Genomic DNA, 24,530 nt, shown 5'->3' with positions numbered 1-24,530 from the left:
GTCAAAGAGGCTGTGAAAAGTCAAAACCAGACACCTAAAGGCAACCTAGACACTGTAATACATGGGGACCACCATGACCATGGAAGTGTGTGATGTACCCCGAATGTAAGCATGGGTTGGGGGGTAAAACCAACGCATAGGAAAGCCTTCCTCCTTCCCTCAGACTCATATCTGGAATCCTTACCTGGTTCCTTCTCTCATGCCAAACTGCAAGCTAAGAGTAAAGAATTGACCCACTCAAAGATGGGTCTGGCGTCTGCCCTCTGCCCTCAGAGGGGACTACTGAAGGCCCTCCCTGGCTTGCATTGTTCAACAGGAGAATTTTATGTCAAGCTAATACAATGACTTCAGATAGATCTCTGTATGTGATGGAGCCCCAGTAAGAATTCCGGACACCGCAGCTTGGGGTGACAAGGTTCCTCGTTGTGGTCATGTGATCATGCATCTATCCTGGCGAGGAGATGCTGACTCTGAAGGGAGAAGAGCACTAGAGGCTCTGCCATTCACGTTCCCTCGCTGACGTGACTCTGAATCCCTGCCATGCCATGAGTTGTGGCCAGGGTCACAGTAGCCTGTGGTATGTCCTGTGAACCCTGCTCTAAAACCAAACTTGAAGATGGTTGGTGACTTCACCCAAGAACTCATAGCTGATTTCAGAAGGGAGAGCGACTCACCCCAGCCACCTCCCTACTCACACCCCCTCTCTTTGTCTACTCCTAACAGCACCTGCTAAACACCCTCAGGCTCCTGGATGGATCTTCAATCAATCACTTCTACCCTCTGTCCTCCCTCCGTCATGGTCATATGCTTTGTAAAGCTGTGAGCAGGCCTAGGCTGGCCCTGGCTCAGGCCCTGAGACTCTCCATTTGGAAGCTGCTTTCAGCTCCCAGTTCATTCTTCCTCCATAGCTCCTCTCGGTTCTAGGCTCCTCCTCCTCCTAGCTCCTCCCAGTTCATTCTTCTTCCATAGGCTCCTCCCAGTTCTAGGCTCCTCCTCCAGGCCTTCCTGTTTTCGAGGCAAACACTCTTCACCCTTCACCATTCACCCTGTCAAACTTGATTTTGCAATTCCTGGGGGGCAGAGCCATCAAGTCACCAGGGGCAAAGCCTTGTGTCAGCATTCACGGTGGCTCTTGGCGGAACTGCTGAACTCAGTGTTGACAGCACACCGAGGAAACATCTGACCAAGTGCACGAAGGTGCTTACTGGGTTCATCTCCAACTACTCTTTTTCCCTTGCACCGTTTTTTTTTTTTTTTTTTTTTTTTTTTTTTCCCTAACTGCAGGAAGCTGCAAGGGAAGGAGAACAATCAGAGCAAATAGCTCATCAGGACTGAAAGAGCCGAGCATGCCTCAGCCCCAGCAACACATACACAGGCAGCCTCCAGCCTCGAGTAGACGCGCGAACACCATGCTAGGGCAGGGACTCACAGGCTTTTTGCCATCTCTTCCCAGTTGGCTTACAGCCAGCTTGGCCTCATCTCTTCCAGAGAAATTACTTTTTATAACTTGACATCTTTCCAGTAGGAAAGGAAGTAACTGGCAGGGACAGGACACTGGTGTTTTAGAGGAGGGGCATCCTGTCCCTGTATCTGCCCCAGTGACAGAACAGCCTCTACAACCATCTTGGTGAAAGTCCACCACTGCCCTCAAAGACCTGTAGAGTCCTGACTGTACAGGGCCTTCCTCACAGGCAGATATGGTCCAAGGAGGGAGGACATGGAACTCCTACATATGCACTAGCTCTAAAAAGTGAGTGTACTTCCAACCCACTTGCTCTAGAACCCTTTCCCTCAGCCAGGGAGCGCTCTGGGCCCCTCAGGAACACCATCCATGCATGCAAGGCCACCTCTGTGACTGGGAAGCAGACAAAGTCTCATTTCCCCCACACCTGTCCATAAGGAGGGAACCAAAATAGAACAAGAATCAAAACAGAACCAGTGTAGAGAAGCTATTTAGGGCCCAATCCATATAAAATCTGAAACCACCAAGGCCAAGGGGAGCACCAAGGCCAATGGGAGCACCAAGGCCAATGGGGGGGGCACCAAGGTCAAGGGGAGCACCAAGGTCAATGGGAGCACCAAGGCCAATGGGGGTGGGGAGTACCAAGGTCAAGGGGAGCACCAAGGTCAAGGGGAGCAATAAGGCCAAGGGGAGCACCAAGGCCAATGGGAGCACCAAGGCCAACGGGGGGGGGCACCAAGGCCAAGGGGAGCACCAAGGCCAATGGGAGCACCAAGGCCACGGGGGGGGGAGTACCAAGGTCAAGGGGAGCACCAAGGCCAACGGGGGGGGGGGCACCAAGGTCAAGGGGAGCACCAAGGTCAAGGGGAGCAATAAGGCCAAGGGGAGCACCAAGGTCAAGGGGAGCACCAAGGTCAAGGGGAGCACCAAGGTCAAGGGAAGTACCAAGGTCAAGTCAAGGGGAGCCTTTGAGCTTGTGGATGCTTGATGACTCGCTGACAAAGATCCAAGAACAGGAGGGCAGGGCTGTCTGCCTGGACTCAGCAGCTAACTCCTGACAAAGCCAAGTCAGGTCAGTCCCTCGTGGATGTGACACTTGTTCTACCACAGAGAAGCTCTGGCAAAGAGGGAGCACCCTATGGGTTCCATAAGGTGCCTGGGGGGGGTAGGGAGCACCTGATGGGAAGCCCAGAGAACACCTTAGGGAGGCACAGGGTCATAAGGGCCTTGAGGAGTCTAAAGACCACTGGGGACCATTGCATGGGAATCCCAGGAGGCACCTAGGAGGGGTCCAGAAAGCACCTGAGGGTATTCAGTTTTGAGCTAAACCTGGTCACAGACCCAACTCTGCCCCAGACAGGTACCACCCTAATCTTCCTTGTTCCCCTAATTTCAATCGGCACTCCCCACCTACCCTCCCTTCTGTTTCCCAACTCCCCACTCAGACATTCATTTCTTCATCCATTCAACAAATACTGTGAGTTCACACAGTGTATCAGGCACCACACTAGGCAGTGGAGATGTGAGGCCACTTAACAGGCATGGCTCTGACTGCTCAGAGATACCTCTAAACTGATAAGGGGACAGACACCTGTCATCACCAACTGTGACCCTTGCCATGGCGTGAGGGCGGGGGCGGGGGTGGGGGTGGGGGAGAAAGTGGATCAAAGTAAAGAAAAATCTGAAAGACAAGAAGCCCTTGGACTGGCAGGGGAAGCATATTGTGAAAGAGGCATGGAGAAGACCCCGGAGCCCGTGGTTCCCATACCAGAGCACACGCACATGCGCAGAAGGTCTGTTAGGCAGCCAGGGCTTTTAAAGCACGTGGTTCCCATGCCGGAGCACACACACATGCGCAAAAGGCCCGTTAGGCAACCAAGTCTTCCCATCTGCACTCTCGACCTCAAGGCTTAGATGAATGTCCACAGCCGAACCCTCCATATACGACATCTAAGAGGAACCTTGCATTTCTGATCAGCTCTCAGGGACCTCTCTCTATGAGTCCTGCTCAAAGGCCACAGCCACCTGAGGACCTAAATGAGGAGAGAGTTGCCATGACACAGTAATGGGGCAGGAAAGACTGTAGGGAAGGGAGGAGCCATATGAAGGCCTTAATATAGGCTATGCAGGACTAGCTGCAACGGCACACCTGCCGTGCCGGGACTCAGGAGACTAACCACATGCCCCACGCTGTAGATGGGATGCATCAGCAGCTAGAAGGGAACTTTCTCCCCATTCCAGAGGGGAGAAACCATCTCCCAAAACAATGTGCTCACCATCCTTAACTGCCCGCCCCTCCTCCCCCACCCCCCCATGCCCTGCAGAGTCACCCGTCACTGCCACGGCCCTGGAGCTCTCCTTAAACAAGCAGTGCTAAGCTATGGTGTCGTCATGCTAAAGCCTGTCATAAATGAAATTTGAAGTGGATGCCTCCTGCTATCTCAGAACCATTTTTAAGAGCAAGAAAAGGAAGACAGATTTCAAAGGCTATCCAAACTGTTGTTAGCTGCAAATGGAGTACACCTTCAGTGAGCCTCAGTGGCCCCATCTGTAAAATGGGAACAGCTTCAGAGGTCAGTGAGGAACTAAAGTGTAGGAGAGTACCCAGTGAGCAACAAACTGAAGTGAGATACTTCCTATCTCTCACCAATGGACTTGACAAAGATTAAATAAGAAGGTATCTATCACCCCCAGAGGTGGAGAGACTCACACGGCAACCCATGAACTTCCTGTCCAGTCACGATGGTGTTTCCATGCTCAGTTGGCCTGAAGACAGCAAAGAGAGGAAACACACTAGGCATGCCCCCTCTTCTCTGTGGGAGGATGTAGCTGAGGATATCGATGTAGCTGAGGATATCCGGTCTCTACGAAGCCTATTTAGAGGCAGCCAGAATGCATGTAGCTTGGCTCTGCATTTCCTAGGGCATACCTCGGGGTGGGATGAAAATACCACCACATCCACAGCTGCTTATATCAGATGCTGATCCTTTGCAGGGCGGGAGAGGCCCTGGTTCCCAGCCATGAAATCCAACTATGCCTGTGTCAGGACTTCAAAGCCCTGCCTCTCTCTACCCAAGACATCCAGCCAACTTAGGCTGGTATGAGCCTCCATCTGCCCCTCCCTCTCTGAATTCTCAGAAGATCTCCCAAAGAGAGAACTGGGTGGTAGCTGCTTGAGTGACTGTTCCTGCCTCTTCTAAGGAACCATGTTAGCTTAGCCGAGCGCATCACCCCTCACTCTTCATCTGGCCTGTTCCTGCTCCCCTCCCTCCACCCCTGTTATCCCACCTATGTTGCAGGCATCGTTGCAGAGTTCCACAGCATCATCAAACCCAGGAAATTCCAAAAGGACCAGGGTGGAAGCAACCCTGAGGCAGGCTGCACTCAAGCACATCTGAATTCTCAAAACCGACCACCTGCCTTCCCCCACCCTCCAGAGCCTGCTGCTTGGAAACCCTAAAGAAGAAACTTCTGGAGACACACCAGAGCCCTGAAGAAAGCTGGGGTTTCAAAGCCTAGACTTGAGTCTTGGATTCCCCCCATTACTGGGTAGCTGGCTACAAAAGGCAACCTGACAGAGCCTTGGTAGCCCCGCCTGTGTCAGCAAGCTCCAGCAATAGTGGGGCCCACATCAAGGCACAGCCTTAGGCTGCTGGGCAGCCAACGCTGGCAGAGTCCATCATTTTCCTATCAGGTTTGAGCACTTTCACCCCTCGGTGGGCTCTGCCTACGTGTGCCAGGGCACAGCACCATAGTTTGTCAGTATGGCACATGTAAATGACTCCCAGTCTCCAGTCCCTATACCAGCCTAGAATAAAGCAATTGAATTTCAGAGAGGCAAAGTTTCTGGGTGACAGGCAAGGAAGGAGGGACAGAGACAGCAGGCTCGAAGGCCCCAGCTGCTGCTGTGCCTCTCTCAGTCGGGAGCATTTTTCTTCCACATTAGCCACTGCTCAGAGGCAGCTGGCTGGGTGTCCTTTGCACATTCAAACATTCCGTCCCCATCCCCCCCACCTCCCTCCCATCTCTGCACTAAAACCCTCTTCACAATGCCCCGCTGCACACAATAGCACCAGAGTGGGCCTGCTTTGTATGGGCTGCCCTGGTGAATACGCACGGGCATGGCATTGTTCAGGGTGTTGTTGTAGACGCAGGCGCGCAGTGAATAATCCAGCATGCAATTTTCAAACAGCTGCAGAGCCTCCGTCACTTTCTCGTGGAAGTCATCTGCAGATTTATTGGAACTTGCGAAGTAGAGATAGTCTGAGTATAACCTGCGAATAAAATAAATAAATAAATAAATAAATAAATAAATAAATAAAATCTTACCATCCGAGGGTGTGAAACCACACCACGTGGGCGACAACAAAAATCGGCTAGCCATTACATTAGCTGGTTTGATTTATTAAAATACAACAATTGTCCTCCCTTTCTTTCAAATGAGCCCCCTACCCTCTTCCATTCTTTTTTCTTTTAAAGATTTATTTATTGATTATATGTAAGTTCACTGTAGCTGTCTTCAGACACACCAGAAGAGGGAGTCAGATCTTGTTACAGATGGTTGTGAGCCACCATGTGGTTGCTGGGATTTGAACTCCGGACCTTCGGAAGAGCAGTCGGGTGCTCTTACCCACTGAGCCATCTCACCAGCCCCCCTCTTCTGTTCTTGCTCCCACCTGTAACATACCACCCACCCTTCGCGCTCAGATACATCTACACTGCCCCCAAACACTGACCAATACTGTGTTTTATTTTTAGTTGGTGATTTCTGTCTCTTTCTTTTGTTAAATTTATTTTATTTATTAGCAGGGTGTGGGGAGGCCATGCAAAGGCCATTGCACAGGTGTGGAGACCAGAGGACAGCTCTGTGCAATCAGCTCTCTCATTCACCTTTACACAGGTTCCACAAACGAAACTCGTGCTCCGGCTTGTTGCTAGGTCACCTTGCCTATATCTGCTTTAAGAAACAAAAAACAAAACCCCGCAGTTATTTTTGGGGAGTGGGGGTGGCAGAGCAAGTCACAGCACACATGTAGAGGTCAGAGGACAAGCCGTGGTTCTCTCCATCCACCATGTATGCGAAGAGGCTGAGCTCTGGCTGCTAGCCCTGGCAGAAGGTATCTCTACTCACTGAGCCATTGTACCTTGCTGTTTAAAATTCCTTCTAGTTACCTCAGAAAGAGACTGTCCTTGCAGCCAGGCTTCAAAAGTCACTCCACAGCAAAGAGAAGCCAGGAAACACTCAGTACTGTCCCATCCCCTTCTTTTAAGGGGAACCCAGGGCACCTGCCATCCACACAAGGTTACAACCCCATGTGAAATTCCTGACTTTTCCCATTGATATCCTGAACGTCTAAAGTTACATTTAAAATTGTGCATGGTGGCTCATACCTCTAATCCTCCCCAGTTAGGAAGTGGAGGTAGGGGATCACTGAAGTTCCAGGTCTGGAGGGATAGGTAGCAACTTATCAGGACAATTTGGGCTACAGAATAAAAGTCTCACACATAGGCATGGAAACCCCTGCAGACGGGTATGTTTGCAAGTCCAAGCAAACACCACATATATGTGTGTTTGCATGTAACCACATTTTCCACAGGAGTTGCCAGTCTCCCTTGACAGTTACTGGTCCATCTTTATGTTTGCAATGTGCCGTGTTCGCATGAATCTTGCTGTTAAAGGAAAATTTATGAATGGTGAGGGCCTGTGATCCCAGCACTCAGGGGTGCTGAGGAAGAAAGTTCTTGAGTTCAAAGACAACCTGAACCACATAGTGAGTTCAAGGTCAGCTTTCACTACATATCTAGACCCCTAGGACAGGCAGGAGAGGAGAGAAGACAAGAAGAGGGGAGAAAGGGCCAGCAGGGGAAGTAGGGGAGGGAAAATTCGTAAGAGGCAATTAGCTCGTTCAACTAAATAAAACAGTTGAAGTTTTGGTTGTAGACATTACTAAGCTGGTTTGGCTATAACGCACTCCTATTCCCAAACCTTGACCACCGCTTGACCTGGTCCTCTGACAGTGAGCCTCCTAACCCAGCGGATGTGTAGTTAGCCTGCTGAGGGAGGAGTCCTGGTGCAGCACTTTAGCCAGGCTCCCTCTTACTCTCGATGTTCCTTGGTAACTTTCTGCTTCCAGCCCTGCTTCTTGCTTATAAATCCCCACTTCTGCTGGGTTCTAAGCTGAGCTCAGCCGCTCTCCTCTGCAGCAGAGCCCCATCGTGGCAGCCCTACACCCCTGACAACAGCCGGAAATGAAGTCTGTCTGAATGTTTCAGCAGATGTTGGGATAATTTCTTCACTTTGAGAACTCCCGGGACGTGTTTCCCACCCCCTTTCTGCGTGCAGAGGGAGTAAGAATTACCCCCTTTCATCACTTTGTTTGTCCAGATGTTTCTCTCCCCACTCCTCCTCCAAACACCTGCCCATAGGGGCTCCCCCGGCTCCGTAGGACTCCCTTCATGAAACCCTAGCTGTCACCTCCTACCAAGAGTGATGCTGGGCTGCCATTTAGTGACTGCGGCCCTATGGCATGCTGCCCTCTCCCCCCAGTTGTGTGCTCTCTAGTCCCCTGCATCTCCAGCTTGACACCTCTCTTTTCCGTGAGTCTCCTCATCCTGTGTATCTAGGAGAAGGGTATCTTCACTAAGCATCACCCCATGTCTCCACGTCCACTGAGCTACAGGCCTGCTGCAGAGGCCATGGCCCCTGCCAGGCCTGCTGTAGAGCACTTTTGCTGTTCTCAGCCTGGATGACACCATAGCACGCCAGGTGACATCTCATAGGGATCCCCGAGTATTCTTTTAGGATGTCTTAGGGTGTTTGGGGTTACTCAGAGGTTGCCTAAAATCAGACACAGCTTGAGAGAGTGCTTTGCTCACTTCAGCCTGGCCAGACCAGCTTTTCAAAAGACCTTGCCTTGGGCCAGCAAAATGGCTCGATAGATAAAAGTGACCTGTCACCTAGCCTGTCAATCTGAGATCAATCCCTGGGACCCGTGTCGTGGGTCAAGGGTCCTTGGGTACACAGATAAGCACTGGAGAAGCCAGGAAAGTTAAGCAGGCTTGTCTCTTCAGATAAGGGAAATGTTTACCTGTCTTCCACCCACTGCTTGGAAAGGCTGTAGCTTACAGCATGGCGGTCCTTTTCTATCTGCACGACCAGGTTTTACCGGAATCCCCCGCCATATTGTATTTGTTTATCTGAGAACCTTTCCCACCAAATCTTGAACATTGTTTCTTAGTTCGTAAAACCCATTCTTATGAGTGATGGCACTTGTAATCTACAATGGTCTAAGTAACCTCTCTGTTATCTCAGGGCCAGGCCAACCCTGACCCCCACAGATAATCTGTTTACCTCGAGCATTCTTCTCCCACCCTTATCTCGAGCATTGTTTCTAAGTCAACAGCACCCATCTTTCAGGAGGAAGCCATATGTACTTTGTAAAAAGTTTCAGTGTACCTACATCTTAAGCTTTGTGTGCACAGGGGACTGAGTTAATTGTCATCAGGAACTTCGCCCTCCCCCAAAATTGTGCTGTGCTTAAATATGGCCAAACTATACCATCTGATGTCAGACTCCATAAGTTTGAATCAGTGATGGCTAACTAGAGTCAGACTGAACTGCGCTTCATTCTTGCCTCTTCTCGGATCATTCCACTGCTAGACTTAAGAGATTGTGGGGACCCCCACAGGACCCACATGGTAGAAGGAGAAAACCAACTCTGGAAAGTTATCCTACGACTTTCACACGCACATGTTGGCATGTGAGTGTGCACGCATACATACACAACCACAATGCCAATTAAGAAAAAATAAAAAGAACAAACAAACAAACAAACCACCATGACTCTCTAAACAACTTGCTTCCCAACGCTCCATGCTTTCATGAGCCATGAGCAGAATGATCCCCAGAGTTCATACATCCACCCAAACTAAACCAATGCTCATGGCCCCAGTATCAGTTGAACTATTATACTTGAATGAGAACGTGTCCTGCAAGGCAATCAGTCACAGCTAGTAATCACATTTGCATGGACCTCGGCACATAGGCCAGTCACACGAGCTGAGACTGAGGGAAACACTTGGAAATCTGTATGATGGGATACCCCTCCTGCTTCATGCATATGATGGGGTACCCCTCCTGCTTCATGCGTATCCTAGCATCTCCAGCAATCAATAGTTTTGCTCACCCCAAGAGACTGTGCCAGAGGCAATGACAGCTGCAGCTGTTCTGACTCTCAGCCAGCCCCGCATTAATCCACCCAAGCCGGACCCTCACTCAGGATGCCCACAGAATTACCGCAAAAACTCCCTCAGAAAAACCCGGTCATTGGCCCAAAGTTCTCTTCTGACATTTATCCCCCTATGGTAATAACCATTCTTAGAGGCATTTGATTCATAAATAAAACAAGAGTAATTAAAGCCTGTCTCAATTCTTGTTTGTTTGTGTTTGTTTGTTTTTTGTTTGTTGTTAAATGCCTGCTGAGTCCATGAAGTTCTTCAGAGATGGGGAAGTAATCCCTGGGTTTTAGGGTTTGGATATGCTTATCCCAGAAAGTAGCACTATTTGGAGGTGTAGTCTTGTTGGAGTAGGTGTGTCACTGTGGGTGTGGGCTTTAAGACCCTCATCCTAGCTGCCTGGAAGTGAGTGTTCTGCTAGCAGCCTTCAGATGAAGGTGTAAAGCTCTCAGCTCTGCCTGCACTATGCCTGTCTGGATGCTGCCATGCTCCCATCTTGATGATAATGGACTGAACCTCTAAACCTATAAGCCAGCCCCAATTAAGTGTCCTTATAAGAGTTGCCTTGGTCAAGGTGTCTCTTCACAGCAGTAAAACCCAGACTAAGACACTGGGGAAACACTGGATGTGTTCAATGTTCCATCCTACCTACACTCCACCTAGGTAAGGTATGGGTAAGGTACCCAGAGGCAAACTCATCTATACTATCTTTTAGCCTTTTAAGCTAGTGGAGGCAACTTTCATGGCAAAGTGAAAGGAGACTTATGGGGCAGAGATTGGACTCTGGTAGCCAATTATAGAACACCAAAGAGCACCAAAAGCCACCAGAAGCTGTAAGCCTGGGCCAGACAGATTCAGACCCAGCAAAATGGATGTAAACCTGTGACATCCTGATTTCTGACTTCCAATCTCCATACCAGGATAGAAAATAATGTCTGTTGCTTTAAGCCACTGAGTGTGGGATGATTTACTGGAGCAGCCCTAGAAGAACCACGCAGTCCCTAACCCAAGCAAGATGAAGAGGCCGTCTGATTCAGTACCACTCTCCTCCAGAGACCCTGAACATCAGTCCCAAGTGTACAGAAAGGACATGAGGTCATATTTCCATAAGGAAACAAGGAGGTGGGGTCACAGCAGGAGCTGAGTCCTCCAAGGAACAAGGACAAAGCATCAGCAAGGCTGATGACCATGGGTGAGTGACAAGCTGCTTGGATGATTGGAGCCCCTCAGAGAATGACAGCAAATCAAGAATGGGTATCTAGCAGGCACAGGAGTGTAGCAACATACAATGGAAGGACACAGACCTAAACACTCAGAGTTATGGCTTTAACATCAATAGCACTGTGGTGACGTAGAAGACAGAGTGGTATGAATCATCACGGGACTGTAGGGACACCGATGCCACCTGAGGGTGCACTTACAAAAACAGCAGCAAAAATCTGGGGAGGGTACAGGAAAGTGACAGACAATCTGACAGCTAAAGAGACACCTAAAGCTGTCAGTGCCGGGTGCCAGTTGGTACAAGGGCAAGGACCGGTATCCTCGGGGAAATAAAGACTCAGGAGAATGGCTGGTCTTCTGAACCGCTGAAGGACAGACCCACGAGTGGGAAGCCAATGCTTCAGAAGAGGGGAATTTTCTCCAGGAGGGCAGAGGCTCCAGGCAGAGGCTCCAGCAGCCTAGACTGGAAGGGATGAGGGGTTTGCAGTAGCAAGCGGGGCAGGGTGTCTGAAAGCCTCCGGCCCTCTGTATCAGGGCCGCCCAACCCCCTCCTGCCATCCACCTCATCTCTCAGTCTCAAACCACTCTGAACAGATGGGTGTTACATTTGGCCAAGACTGTTTCCAACGGCAATTCCAAATATAAGCCCAAGAACACTCCAGGCCTTCTGTGCTGTGGTTATTTTAGATGCCTGCTGGTGCAGAGCTGTAACCGTGGGCATGTGTGAAGGCCAGCCATGCCTTGTCAGTGCTGTGGAGGAACCCCAGGAGAGGTGGTAGAAGGTGTGTCTGTGGGCAAAAGAGGGCTCCTCTTAACATTACCACATAGTCCCACAGAGACAGACAACACCGTATCACATAATACCTGGGTGGGTAGCTCAATGCCATTGCTGCTCAGTTAAGGGGCTCTGTTCTAAGTTAACAAAATTGGTGGTCAGCATACTGATGGCAGTTAAATAGGATCTGGGGCTGGGGTGTGGCTCAGTGTCTGAGCATTTGGTTGGCTTTCTTACTCTGTTTTATAGACTTCACAGTTGGGGCAGTGGGGGTGGGCAGGGGAGGTGGAGTAAAGCAATTGTTGATCCCTGGTCTTTGAAAAGGCCAAATTAGGCTAGCCCCAGAAATCTTCTCCATTTCGAGCCTGCCACTATTCACAAGGGACTTGGTCCATGCTAGGTATAGCTCACAGGTTCTCATTCTGTCCCCACAACCACTCCAGGAGATCCACAACCCTATCACAGGCAACTCGAGTTAAGACAGGTTCAGGGGCTCACTCCAAGTCACACATCACAGAAACAAACCAAGGTCTGCCCAGCCCCCAAGCCCACAGGCCCTACAGCCTCTCCTGACTCAGGGTAGGTGACAAGCCAGTGGCTAACCAAGGTGGGCACCAGCCATTGGAGTCAATGGTTTGAGGAGACTGTTTAATGTCTCTATCACCTTAGGTACCTGATGATTTAAAAAAACAAAGAGTCAATTTTGTTCTAGAACTGCTTCCGAAGTCACAGTAGACTAAAACTGCTTAATAAGTCACAGGAGACTGGTATAATATTACAACAGGTGACCAAGCTACAGACACGATGACAGGAGGAATGGCGCTGCCCATGGTCACAAAAAAAGCCAGAGTGTCATGGCGTGCCACCATGCTCATCTACAAAAATGACAACAGCAATAAATGGGCATTCTGGAGCCCAGCGTACATGGGCACATGCTGTGGTCACTTATCACTCGGACAGGCTAATGGTGCTTGCATCGCTCCATAGCCGTCAGTACTGTTTGTTCCTAATGACAACCAGTCTCTTTATCACCCTCCTCTCCATATGGGTACTCTGCAGACGCAGGCTCCAGGTCACTAGTGTGGTGAAACCTCCCTCTGCAGCAGCTTTCTCTTTTCATAGTGTTTTTGCTCCTACCCCTTTTATAGGCAGATACAACCACGCACTATAGGACTCAGCGGACGAGTCAATATAACACTGCACAACCAGCAACACGATCTGACTCCAGAACATGCTCGATACCCAGTGAGCAGCAACTGATTTTAACACGAAGGGTCACGTCAGACATCACTCCATCCAGCTCACGGGCACACACACACACCAAATCACAGCCTTCAACGTCAGGCTCAAATGCAGAAGTACAATGTTTGGTGGCTTCCCTGGGAGGGCATGAATGCACCTTCCAGTGGCTGCTCTGTGCCTGACTTCTCAGAGATACATTTTGGGAAAGGGTCCATGGCTAACACTAGTATCAGGACCATTGGGTGTACTGCCTCCCCGTGAGCTGGCTTCCCCCAGAACGCTGTTTCCTCTCTCAGCTCCACAACCACCTCCACACACTCCCCCCCACCAACCTGACACCCTCTCACGTCAATGGCTGCATTTCCTCACCCAAGAACCCCTGAGAGGCAGACACACTTGTATCTTCCAAATACCTCTTCACCCCATCTCCCCATGTCATAGTCACGTAACGGTCATAGTTAATGGGACTTGGAGATGGATGCCAGAGCAGCTGGCCTCAGTCCCCATTTGCCAGCATCCATATTCTAATCACAATCAATCCCAGACTCTGATATGGTTCATCAATAATCATTATAGATATCTTTCCTACAAGGGAAAAAATACCCTGGCCATTATATGGAGCTTAAAAGAAGCTCTTCTGTCTTCTAGAATTACAAACCATGACCATCTCATCAAGAGCTACGATGAGACAGGCCAGGCCGGGGCCGGGTTGGAGAAATGTCTAGGGTTACTTTAGGCCAGACAGGTGACACCAAGAAGGCACATGTTATCCAGTTAAGAGATGTACCATATCTAAGTGACACAAGGCTCCTCATAAGCTGGGACACTGAAGAGGGCTTTCCTTTTCCCACCCGCCATCGGGTCAGAGGTTTCTTGAGCAGAGGTGAGTTTTGTGTCTACCTGTGCATCTTCCAGTGTGTCCATCACACCAGAGTTCATGGAATGGGTGACATTACAAGAACTCCTGGCATCCCTGTGACCTAGGACTTACACAAGGCCTCTCACTACTAACCCACTTGTGACCCTGAGGGCAGACAGAGATACTGTATAGGTGTCAGGCATAGAGAAGTCAGGCATGGAGCAGCCGCTGAAAGGAACATTCATTCCCTCCCAGGAAGCCACAGAACTGTGTACTTTGGCATTTGAGCCTGACATAGAAGACTGTGATTTAGTGTGTGTCTGTGAGTTGAACTGAGTGACTTCTGACATGTCCCTTCCTATCAAAATCAGGAGGCTCCAAGACAGCCTAGGTCTGGGGTGTGGGGCCCTCATTTTGAATGAGTGGCTACCATACCAGAGCTGGCCAATGGTTGACATGCACTGACCTTTCCTACAACATAGCCCCGGAATCATGTGTGACAAATCTGTGCAGTCCCCTAAGCTACCCAGAGTCCACTCCCAGATGCCAGCCCATCAGGACAGCCCCCCCCCACCCCAATCCCCATCTCAGCAGGTAGAGAAACATTTTTCTTGTTCCACGGTGCTTCCTCCACTGTCCCCACTGAATTGCCTTTTGCAAACAGTCTCTGTGAGAATAAGCAGGATGGCCAATGGCCTGGTAAATGTACCTTCAAAATAAAGTTTGAAAGCTGAAGGATACAAGTCCCAAAGTCTATCTTCCAATCACAAGTTATAGCCCCTCATCTGGTGGTCACCCCCAGATAGTCTTCACATAGCATCCCAACAAAGACATGGGCTGGTGTGTGGTATGGCTGCTGCAAATGGCCCTTCTCTGCTCAGTGGTCTGAAGCCAGTGCTCCCAGGCCAGGAGAAACCTGGATGGGAGGAAGGTTTTAGCAGCAAGTGGTCCCTACCTCAGGTCAAAGATCTGCAGCTACAGTCACTAGGAGGCTTCCCTGGGCCAGCCCCTTCCCTAGTTCAGACATTGCTCTCTTGGATGCTAAACAAGGGAACAAGGCTGGTCTAGGCTTAGTCCCTCATCTCCTCATCTTTATTGCTCACACAAAGTTTGCAAAACCAGAAATCTCTCCTCCTTTCTTACCAGAACAGCCCCTACCTAAACACACACACACACACACACACACACACACACACTTCACCTGAAAGACTCACCTCATCCACAAAGAATTCACATTCAATGGCTAATGGATGAGAACTTCCCCAACCAGAAACAATGATGAAGGATGATCATAGCATCCCCCCAAAAAAAGACCATGGAGTCAGCTGATGCCTCTGTGGGATGCATCAGGGAACCACCCTTGCTCCCCCTGTCCTGTCTTCACGCTCCTCACAGAGTGGTTTGCTGAATCCAATTTCATACAATAGCAGCCTTCAGTGCTCATGCTAGGATGGAGCCACCACAGGAGACAAATCCTTGGCTCTGTGAGACTCAGGTGTGATAGCTACTTACTCATCACGGAGAGGTAAGGAACATAAGGTGGGAGAACCTTCCACCTCATGTGTGTGTGTGTCAGACTCCCCCTCTCACCCACTGACAAAGCTCCAGTGAGGCAAGATCTGAGCGGGGCACGGCACAGCACTCAGGAGAGTGAGCAGGGGCCCCAACCTTGCTGAAGCCTGTGCTCACACCTCCACTAGCCATGGACTCAACAAAGCAGATCATAGCTCAACATAGCTTAGCATCATAGGCACCCAGTGCCTTCAGTGCATCGAGAGTGCACAATCACATTTGGTGAGTGAATGTTATGCATACGCATTTAATTCAATAACAGACCACTCCCCCATTTCACTGATGAGGAAATAAGACACAGATAGCTTAAGTTTCTGGCCTCAGGTGGCAAAGCCTTGACTGGCAGGATCTGGAGGCAAGTTGTTTGGGTATCCAGGAGTGGTCCCTATCATATACTTGCACATCTATATACACACTCAGTGGTAGAAGCTGCTCCCTGCCTGCATGCCTCCACATATTCTGCAGACTACGGGGACTCAATCAAGTCTACATCTCTATTCAAATGCTTGGCCTCACTGTTACTGTGTGCTCCCAGTGAGCATGGACAATTACAAAGGAATGGGCACACTTCGTTCATCCAACGCCTCCTTCCCTTCCTAGTCCATATGTAGATTAATTACTTACCCAGTCCAGACAGTCACTAAAAAGTCAGTTTATATAAGCAGATGAAGAACACATTTCTCCAGGCTTCAAGGCCCAAGGGATTAGGGGTCAAAATGGAAGACTACTTAATTGAGTAGAGCCCTGCTTCCCTGTAGACCCATCATCATGAAATATGGAAAGCAATCTTTCCTGGATGGTCAGTTCTGAGCATCGTGCTATGACAACACAGAATTAAAAACAAAACTGTAGACATATAAAAGCCTTAACAGATGGTACATGGCCCCTCTCCTAACGTCCCTTGAACAGAAGAAGGATGTGACAGGGGTACAGGAGTCGACATCTTCCTTATGAGCCATGCCTCATATAGACTGGGGGAGCGGCGGCCCTGCATGAGGAAGCAATCTTTGCTCACAAACGAGAGAGAGAAGAGTGGGCCATTCCGGAGAAGAATTAAGTGAAGGAATTTCTGCTTGTCTGTTGGTGGCTTCTTTTTAATTAAGTGGACAATTTAGCCTAGGAAACCATTAGCTCTAAATTGCTGCAGTCTCTTACAGAGAGACTTAGACCATGAATTCATGGCAAGCCTCTGCCATTCGAACCTCCCCCCACCCCAAGACTTCTTCATTATTCCTCTATCTTCCCCCAGGGTGGGGGTTGGATTTACTGCTTCTGTCTTTCTCTGGGAACTTAAAAGTCATTTGGATTAACCTTCTCCAACCCCAGCACAGCCCAACCCCTCTACCTTCAATCAGTTAACAGAGACAAAGGCTAACCGAAAATCAGAAACTACAAACGGTCGGTCCCTCCTCCACCTCAGCTGACTTGTAGAACTAAACGAACCATTTGGACCAATCCAGCTGGCATGGATCAGCCCAGGGAATCTCCCACGTGCAGAAGGCAAAGCCAGGGAACAGCTAAAGTAGGCCAAAGGCCCAGGAGCCAGTTTCACTAATGGGGACATGGGCTCTAGTGTTTGTTTCTCCAAGAGTAGCCTAAACACACACTATTTATCATTCTTTCTGGCTGAGATAGGAAAGGAGCTGAGCTGGCCACTCCAGATAGGCCATGAGCTATGGGTTTCAAAAGTCGAACTTCCCACTGTTGCATATGTTTGGTAATGTTTAAGAAGCAGCAAAGAGCTGCGGCCCTCACTAACTCACAGCACGCATGTGACAGCCTCCCACAGGCGCTGGAGCTGACATCAAGTTGAAGTTACTCTTCTCTGGGCTACGGGGCGGGTACCAGGTTTCCAAGCACCAGGTGGGAAATAAGCACCCAGGAGAGAGGCTAGACCAGGGCATGTGTCTGTGGCACACAAAATATGGCAACAGTATTGGAATGGCACACTGGCGATTGATCACAATTGGTCACCAATGATCAGCTAGCCAACTTATCCCTTGCTGCTTTGATGACATCATTAGCCATTCTGGAAAAGCCTACTGCCCAGGGATTGAGGGACACCTCCAGCTGAGTCAGAAAAGAAAAAGAAAAGAGCAGAAGCCTGTGCTCCAACAGCCCTGCGGAAACCCAGCTCTGCCACAACCATGTGAGTGTGGGACCTAATCTGCCTCCCTCCCAAGCCTTTGGATGAGACCCCAACATTAACAGACACCTTAACCGTGAAGGTGAAAACTCAGTGATGAAGCCAGTGATCCCCAGAGGAATCCCCAGAAACTCTGAGATGGTAAGTAGGCAGTAAGAGTTGTGACACCTTGGAGCAGCTTGTCACATTGCTAGCTACCTAACACTGCATGTCACCTACCTAACTTATTAGGCATCCTGCCACCTCCCCTCCCCCCCCACACACACACCATGCTCCAGAATTATCACATCGGTCACAGTCATGGTCACGACACAGTCGATACCTGCACCCCTGGACCACTATTGTAGCTTGCCACTCAACAGCTAAGCACCCAGCAGAGCACCTAACATGCAGCCAGGGCTCATGAGTGTTTTCACTGATGACATATTTGTGCTAAGCTGAGGACAAGAAAGGATGAAAGTTTTCACCTTCAGTTTCTGGCAGAGGTCATTTGTTCCTTAACCAAAAAAAAACAAAAACAAAAACAAAAACAAAAACAAGCAAGAAGGAAACACAGAGCAGGCCAGTTCCACCACCAGCCAGGAAGGCAGGTACACCAGGTGCTACTTCCGGCCACAAGTCTGAGCCTCGCTAGCATGGCTGTCCTGATGTTCCAGGGCTCAATTTCCTGGCACTTCTGTCCTCAGAGCTGGAGGTACAATACCAGGAAAGGATACTATAGGGCTCAATCTCCAGCAAGAAGACATACGTCTCTAAATGTGACGTCTCCTCTCCTCAGGGTGGTTTTCTCTTTGGATTACCTTCCATCCTTACCTGTATGGCAAACTCTTACTCATCCTTCAAAACCCAGCCCAGGAACAGCTCCGCCAATTGAGGGGTCCTTGGCGCTTGCAAGCTTTCTCCCTTCTCTCTCCCCTTTAGCTGTAGGACTGTGACAAACAGTGGCCACACATCTGTCTCTCCAGCTAGCCTGGGAGTTCCAGTAGACAGGTACTGGGGCCCGTGCACACAGAAGCCAGTCAGACAGCTCAGTCCTCATTTTCCAGAGTGCTTGCCAAAGCCTCGGTTCTCAGGCTTTGAAACTGGGCACTATCTGACCCTGCTCAGAACTAAGCAGCGGGAAGAACAGCCGGGAGGAGTGTAGTGATCAGAGAGAATGTTTTACCAGGAAACTTGGGCTGAGGTGGCATGGGGGATGGAGGAGAAGCAGCTGTCAAAATACCTCAGCGGGTGGTGAGGGTCAGTCTCCTCAAGCTTGTCTTTTGCAGAGTTACGCAATCCTGTCCACAGGAATGTACCCCAGCCCAGCTGTTCTGGGCCAGAAAAACCCAGCCCACTCCATGAAAAGAGGGTCAACTTCCTGCCTAGAAGAGAAAGTAGACATGGCTGCCTGGGGAACAACATGAATAGGTTGCCCCTTGGTATGGACCCAGGAGACTGCCCCAGAGAGATGGTCCTCTGTCCAGTAATCTTCCAGAGAAGAGCTGGAGCCCTTCTGGAGCCTCGTGAGGATTTGGATACTCAGCTCAGCAAATGGGAACGGCCAGCATATGCTCTTGGGCAGCCATGAGAGAAGCTAGACTGCACACTTACAAGACCGTATGTACTCAAGGATGCAACGCATGGCACATGCACGCATCTGATAGGAAAGAAGCCTGGAAGGATACACAGAACACATAACTAATCATTCCGTGCACGGGAGATCATACATGGGCCACTTACTTCCCTTATAGCTTCTGATGCTATACTTCCCTGTACAATACCTTTACAATACAATACCTTTACAATAAGCACAGCAATTGTTAAAGTGGGGCCCAGGAAGCCATGCCATCTGAGGAAGAAATCAAATGGGCATTTCCTAGGGCTGTGGTAACAAAGTGCTACACAGTACTATCACATGACAAGAAGCTCTTCATCGATCACTCAGGAAGCTAGATTTGTGAAATGTAGGTGTTACCAGGGCTGGCTTCTTCTGAGGTTCCATGCCTCTCTCCGAGATTTTAATAAATGCGCCCGTCCTTGGCATCCCTTGGCTTGAGACCACATCCTTCAATCCCTTCACACACGAAATCCCCCAATTCATCTGTGAAGTCCTAAATTCCAGATAAAGCTAACAGGAACCAGGATTTCAGCATATCTTACTTGGGGCAGGGGTCATAATTCAACCCATAGGAAAATGGAAAATAAGGATCAAAAAACTATAGGCATTGTCTGTGAGTGACAGAGTTTAAAATAATTACATTAGTTTGTATGGCTTGGGAGAATAAATGGGAACAAGGTGTGGACAAGACAGATAGGAACCTGAGCTTTTCTGACCTAGACTGGCCATCTTGAATGGAGAACCCCCCTCACTCCTAGTGTGACAGTATGTGGAGGGCACAGCAGACTAAGTGACATAAATGTCCTGGAAGTTTACTGCACACCTGACCTCACCATCCTGGTACTGTCTGTTTAACTGCACCAGCCCTGCCCCACTCAGACCTGGGTAAGCCCCGACCTCATCAGCCGCAGAGCAGCCTGCCAGTCACCTACCCCCTGTTTGGTTTCTAGGGAAACAGGGGTACATGTTCAGAGCTGAAGAAGAGCCACCAAGTAAAGAAACAAGGAATTCTGGGAGTCAGAGCACACAGAGATTCCCCACACCCCTGACACTAAGGATATCCCCCCAAACCTAACAGCACTTGTATCCTTCATCACTTGGCTAGATTCCCCCCAGAGGCTAACACCCACAGACCACAGTCAAAACTGCTGAGAGAGTAGACCACAATTTGTTTAAATGCAGGGAGGATTGCCCTAAGAATAACATTTATGTAATAAGCAGAGGGAACGTCACAAGCTATTCCTGTTTATTATTTTTCTTAAACAAACAAATCTTATCTGCAAAGAGATGGAAGCACTGCACTCCCAAAAGCCCCTTCTTTTCACAAAAAATGCACGACATGGCACACACGCACGTGCACACACACACACGCACTCACACACGCACTCACACACACACTCACACACACACTCAACACACACACACTCATACACACACTCACACACACTCACACACACACTCACACACTCTCTCTCACACACACACTCACACACACACTCATACACACACTCACACACTCACACACACTCACACACACACTCACACACTCTCTCTCACACACTCTCTCTCACACACACACTCACACACACACTCATACACACACTCACATACTCACACACACACTCACACACTCTCTCTCACACACACACTCACACACACACTCATACACACACTCACACACACTCACACACACACTCACACACTCTCTCTCACACACACACACTCACACACACACTCACACACTCTCTCTCACACACACACACTCACACACACACACTCATACACACACTCACACACATACTCACACACTCTCTCTCACACACACACACACTCACACACACATTCACACACACACTCACACACTTCACTCACACACACACACACTCACACACACACACTCACACACACATTCACACACTCACACACTCACACACACACTCTCACACACACACACTCACACACACACTCATACACACACTCACACACACATACTCACACACTCTCTCTCTCACACACACACACACTCACACACACATTCACACACACACTCACACACTTTCTCTCGCACACACACACACACTCACACACACACACTCATACACACACTCACACACACATACTCACACACTCTCTCTCACACACACACACTCACACACACACTCATACACACACTCACACACACACTCACACACACACATTCACACACACTCACACACACACTCACACACACACTCACACACACACTCACACACACTCACACACTCTCTCTCACACACACACACTCACACACACACACTCATACACACACACACACTCATACACACACACACACTCACACACGTGCGCGCACACACTCACACACTCTCTCTCACACACACACACACACTCATACACATACTCACACACACACACACTCATACACACACACATTCACACACACTCACACACACACACTCACACACACTCACACACACACATGCACACGCACACGCACACACACACACACACACACGCGCACGCACACTCACACACACACTCACCTCTCCACAGGATCCCTGAGCATAACAATGAGCTTGGCTTCTGGCTGAAAGGCATGGATGAAGTCTTGGGTCAGGAATGGTGGCTCGCCGTCTGTGCTGTTGTCATAGAAGAAGGTCCAGGCATTGTTATCCCACATTGTAGAGGCGCTGGCCTCTCCTGCAAACATACACAGAGCAGATGCTGGGCTGTGGAGTATGAGCTCCCACTGTGAGCCAGAGGCCAAGCCTGGCTCCTGGGTCTTCCTCTTAAATAGCCATGACGGCAAGCTTATCAGCCATTGTTGGCAGATGGAACTCCCGGAGTCTGATAAAAGGACAACTGGTCCCCAACCCCAGCTTCTTGCCTCAGAAGGAACAAAAAATACAAACTTTATTAACACCTAGGACTTTAATTACACAATATTTAGCTTTGCTGGCAGCTCATAGCTCTCTGGCATTTTAAGGCCCCAATGAGAATCCACTAGAAAGTTTCCTTCAAAATGTTCAGGAAGAGAAAAGAGTCATTTGGGGAATCTGACCCTCAATGGAAAGCTGGATGCAGTTCACATCTATCTTTCCTTGGAACCGGAACATTTAGTCATGGGCACAATCTCTAGGACCAAATGAGCCGAAGACTTTGCCAGAAGCCTAGGGGGGTCTCAGCCTCAGCCCTGCTTCCCCGAATGGCCAGCTGTCTACTGCCCATACCTCACCCCTGCTCTTTATACAGCTAGTACTTCATGCTGGATGGATGAACAGGGCCCAACACTGTTTAATCAGAGTCTTCCCCAACAGAAAAGGATGAAAACATGGAGGGCAGCTTTGGGGAGAGAGGTGAGGCCAAGACGCAGGCACTTAAACAACACAGACTCTTGGATAATTGAACTAGTTGTTGTTGTTGTTGCATATCAGTATGAGCATGGGGAAATGACATCTGTATCCCTATGTGCACACATATTGTGTACCTGCTTATAAAGACAGCAAGGAATGCCTCTCTCCCTTTATTGCTCAATCTTTTTGAATCTGGGTCTCTCACGGAGCCCAGAGCTTGCCAACTGCCTAGGCAGGCTTTCCAGCAAGCCCTAGGATGGCTCTGCCTCCACTTCCCCAACACTGGGATTATAGAAGCTTATGGCCATGTCCAGCTTTCTCATGGTGCTGGAAATCCACACGCAGGCCCCCATGCTTGTACAGCAAGCACTTGCAAACAAGCCAGCTTCTCTTTGTTTTGGTTTCGTGACTGTCTGCAGAAAGGTAGAAGGAAAGGAACTCCAAGGACCTAGGCAGAGGCCACCTTCCATGCTACCACTACCCCAGCACAGCCCTTCAGGATGAACAATCCAGTCAACTCTACACTTGATTTCTGGACAGACCATGTACAACATCTCAGTGCCACTCAATCAGGCACAGTCTGAGCTAAATGAGCCTCCCTAGTTGGTGATATGCACATAACAGTCATGTGTGAAGACAGTGGGCCCTGTATCTTCTGCTTGGTTTCCGATCAGTGAACACTTGCATCCCAGCCCTCTCTCCTTTCTTAGGGTTTTTTTTTAACATAACAAAGAGAGGAAAGACAAGTCAGTCAGACATCCCTTGTCAAACCTGCTCCAGGTGAAGTAGGCTATATGAACTGCAAGTGGAGTGTCTGAAAAAAAAATTGCCACAAATTCTGTCAGAACTCAAAAGGGAGCTGCTTCTAGACCCACGCAGGATTGCTCCATCTTCTCCTCATCTCAGCCTTCATTCGTTTGATGTCTAATCCCTGCCCCATGCTGTCTTGGCACCGAGGACGGATGAGGGAAACAAGACAGGCATAGACTGCCTCCTCTAAGAGGAAATCAGAAATTCCAGAAGCCATTAGCTACCAAGTGAGTGGAAAGAAACAAGAAACCTTGAAGGCTGAGAAGGGCCTTTCAGCATTCACAGTCCCACAGAACCTGACTGCTTCAGTCCTGGGCCCCTGAGTATTTCTCCTATCAGCAGATGCTGGAGGATGGACCTCCTCTGACCAATGGAGCATCCCCCACGGTGCTGTGACCCTTTGACCTCTGCCAAGGCCTTCATTGGGAAGCAGATCTGAAAAGGGCTGAGTCACATCCCAGGGCTGGGAGATGCAGGGTCCTGACCTGTTCCAATCATCCCATTTTACAGACCTGTAGACCAGATGCAAAAGGAAGGCCTAAGTAATCACGTGGCACAGAGCTGGCTGGTGACACAAGCAGAGCCAGATGCCAACTTGTCATCTGCTTCTCCACACTGCCTGTCACACCAAGAGGCTCTCATAAGACACAGCACCATGCCTGGCTTGGAGTGAATATCAGTGTGGCATTTTTATTTCTTGTTCTTTTTGAAATATAGCAGTAACTATAATTAGAAACCCAAACGAAGGCTTTCCTCTCTCATTCATTTTCTAAGTCTGTTTCTTGGTTTTGTGGGGAATATTTTTAGTTCTTTCATAGATCCTGAGATTTCCCCAGAGGCATATGGAATGGGAGTCTCAGAAAAATATTAATTAGACTTATTAAATGGAGTATTTGCACCCCTGAGTTTGGAACTAAAAAAACAACAACAACAACAAAAACTAATAGTCAATTCATACTGTAGGTGTGAGGGTAGGTAGACTACATTCCCAGTGGGTCCCAGAGATTTTACTTATGAATTTTTTTTAAAAATTGATTCACTGATCACTCTGGGCTTTAGCAGGAGCCAGAGTCTCCTCAGAGTCATGTACAGGGTCCTCAGCCAAGCGGCTGGTCACAATCCATCCTACTCACGAAGAGATTCATTGGATTTAGAGAATCAAAATGTAATGGATCCAGGAACACAAAATAGATCATTGCCTCGGGGAGCGAATTTAAGTGAAATGTATGATTCAATTTCTCCTTTTCAGAAGGCGTTG

At 49.2% G+C, this 24,530-nt stretch overlaps 1 protein-coding gene across 3 annotated transcripts in view; it reads right to left on the bottom strand.

The window, feature by feature from the left end:
• Positions 1 to 24,530, bottom strand: part of Chst15 (carbohydrate sulfotransferase 15) — an 83,937-nt gene that overhangs the window by 6,010 nt on the left and 53,397 nt on the right. For all 3 annotated transcript variants that reach the window (XM_029479407.2, XM_029479409.2, XM_021167476.3), the window contains exons 5-6: positions 21,653 to 21,809; positions 5,580 to 5,736 (exon numbers count right to left, since the gene is read on the bottom strand). In XM_029479407.2, coding sequence (XP_029335267.1) covers positions 5,580 to 5,736; positions 21,653 to 21,809 — 314 coding nt within the window. The remainder of the gene's footprint in view (positions 1 to 5,579; positions 5,737 to 21,652; positions 21,810 to 24,530) is intronic.

This window comes from Mus caroli, unplaced genomic scaffold (assembly GCF_978045245.1).
Source record: "Mus caroli unplaced genomic scaffold, Mus_caroli_1 scaffold_8, whole genome shotgun sequence".
In the NCBI taxonomy this organism is placed as follows: domain Eukaryota; kingdom Metazoa; phylum Chordata; class Mammalia; order Rodentia; family Muridae; genus Mus; species Mus caroli.
Note: the sequence above shows the minus strand (reverse complement) of the source record. Positions and strands in the feature narration are given on the sequence as shown.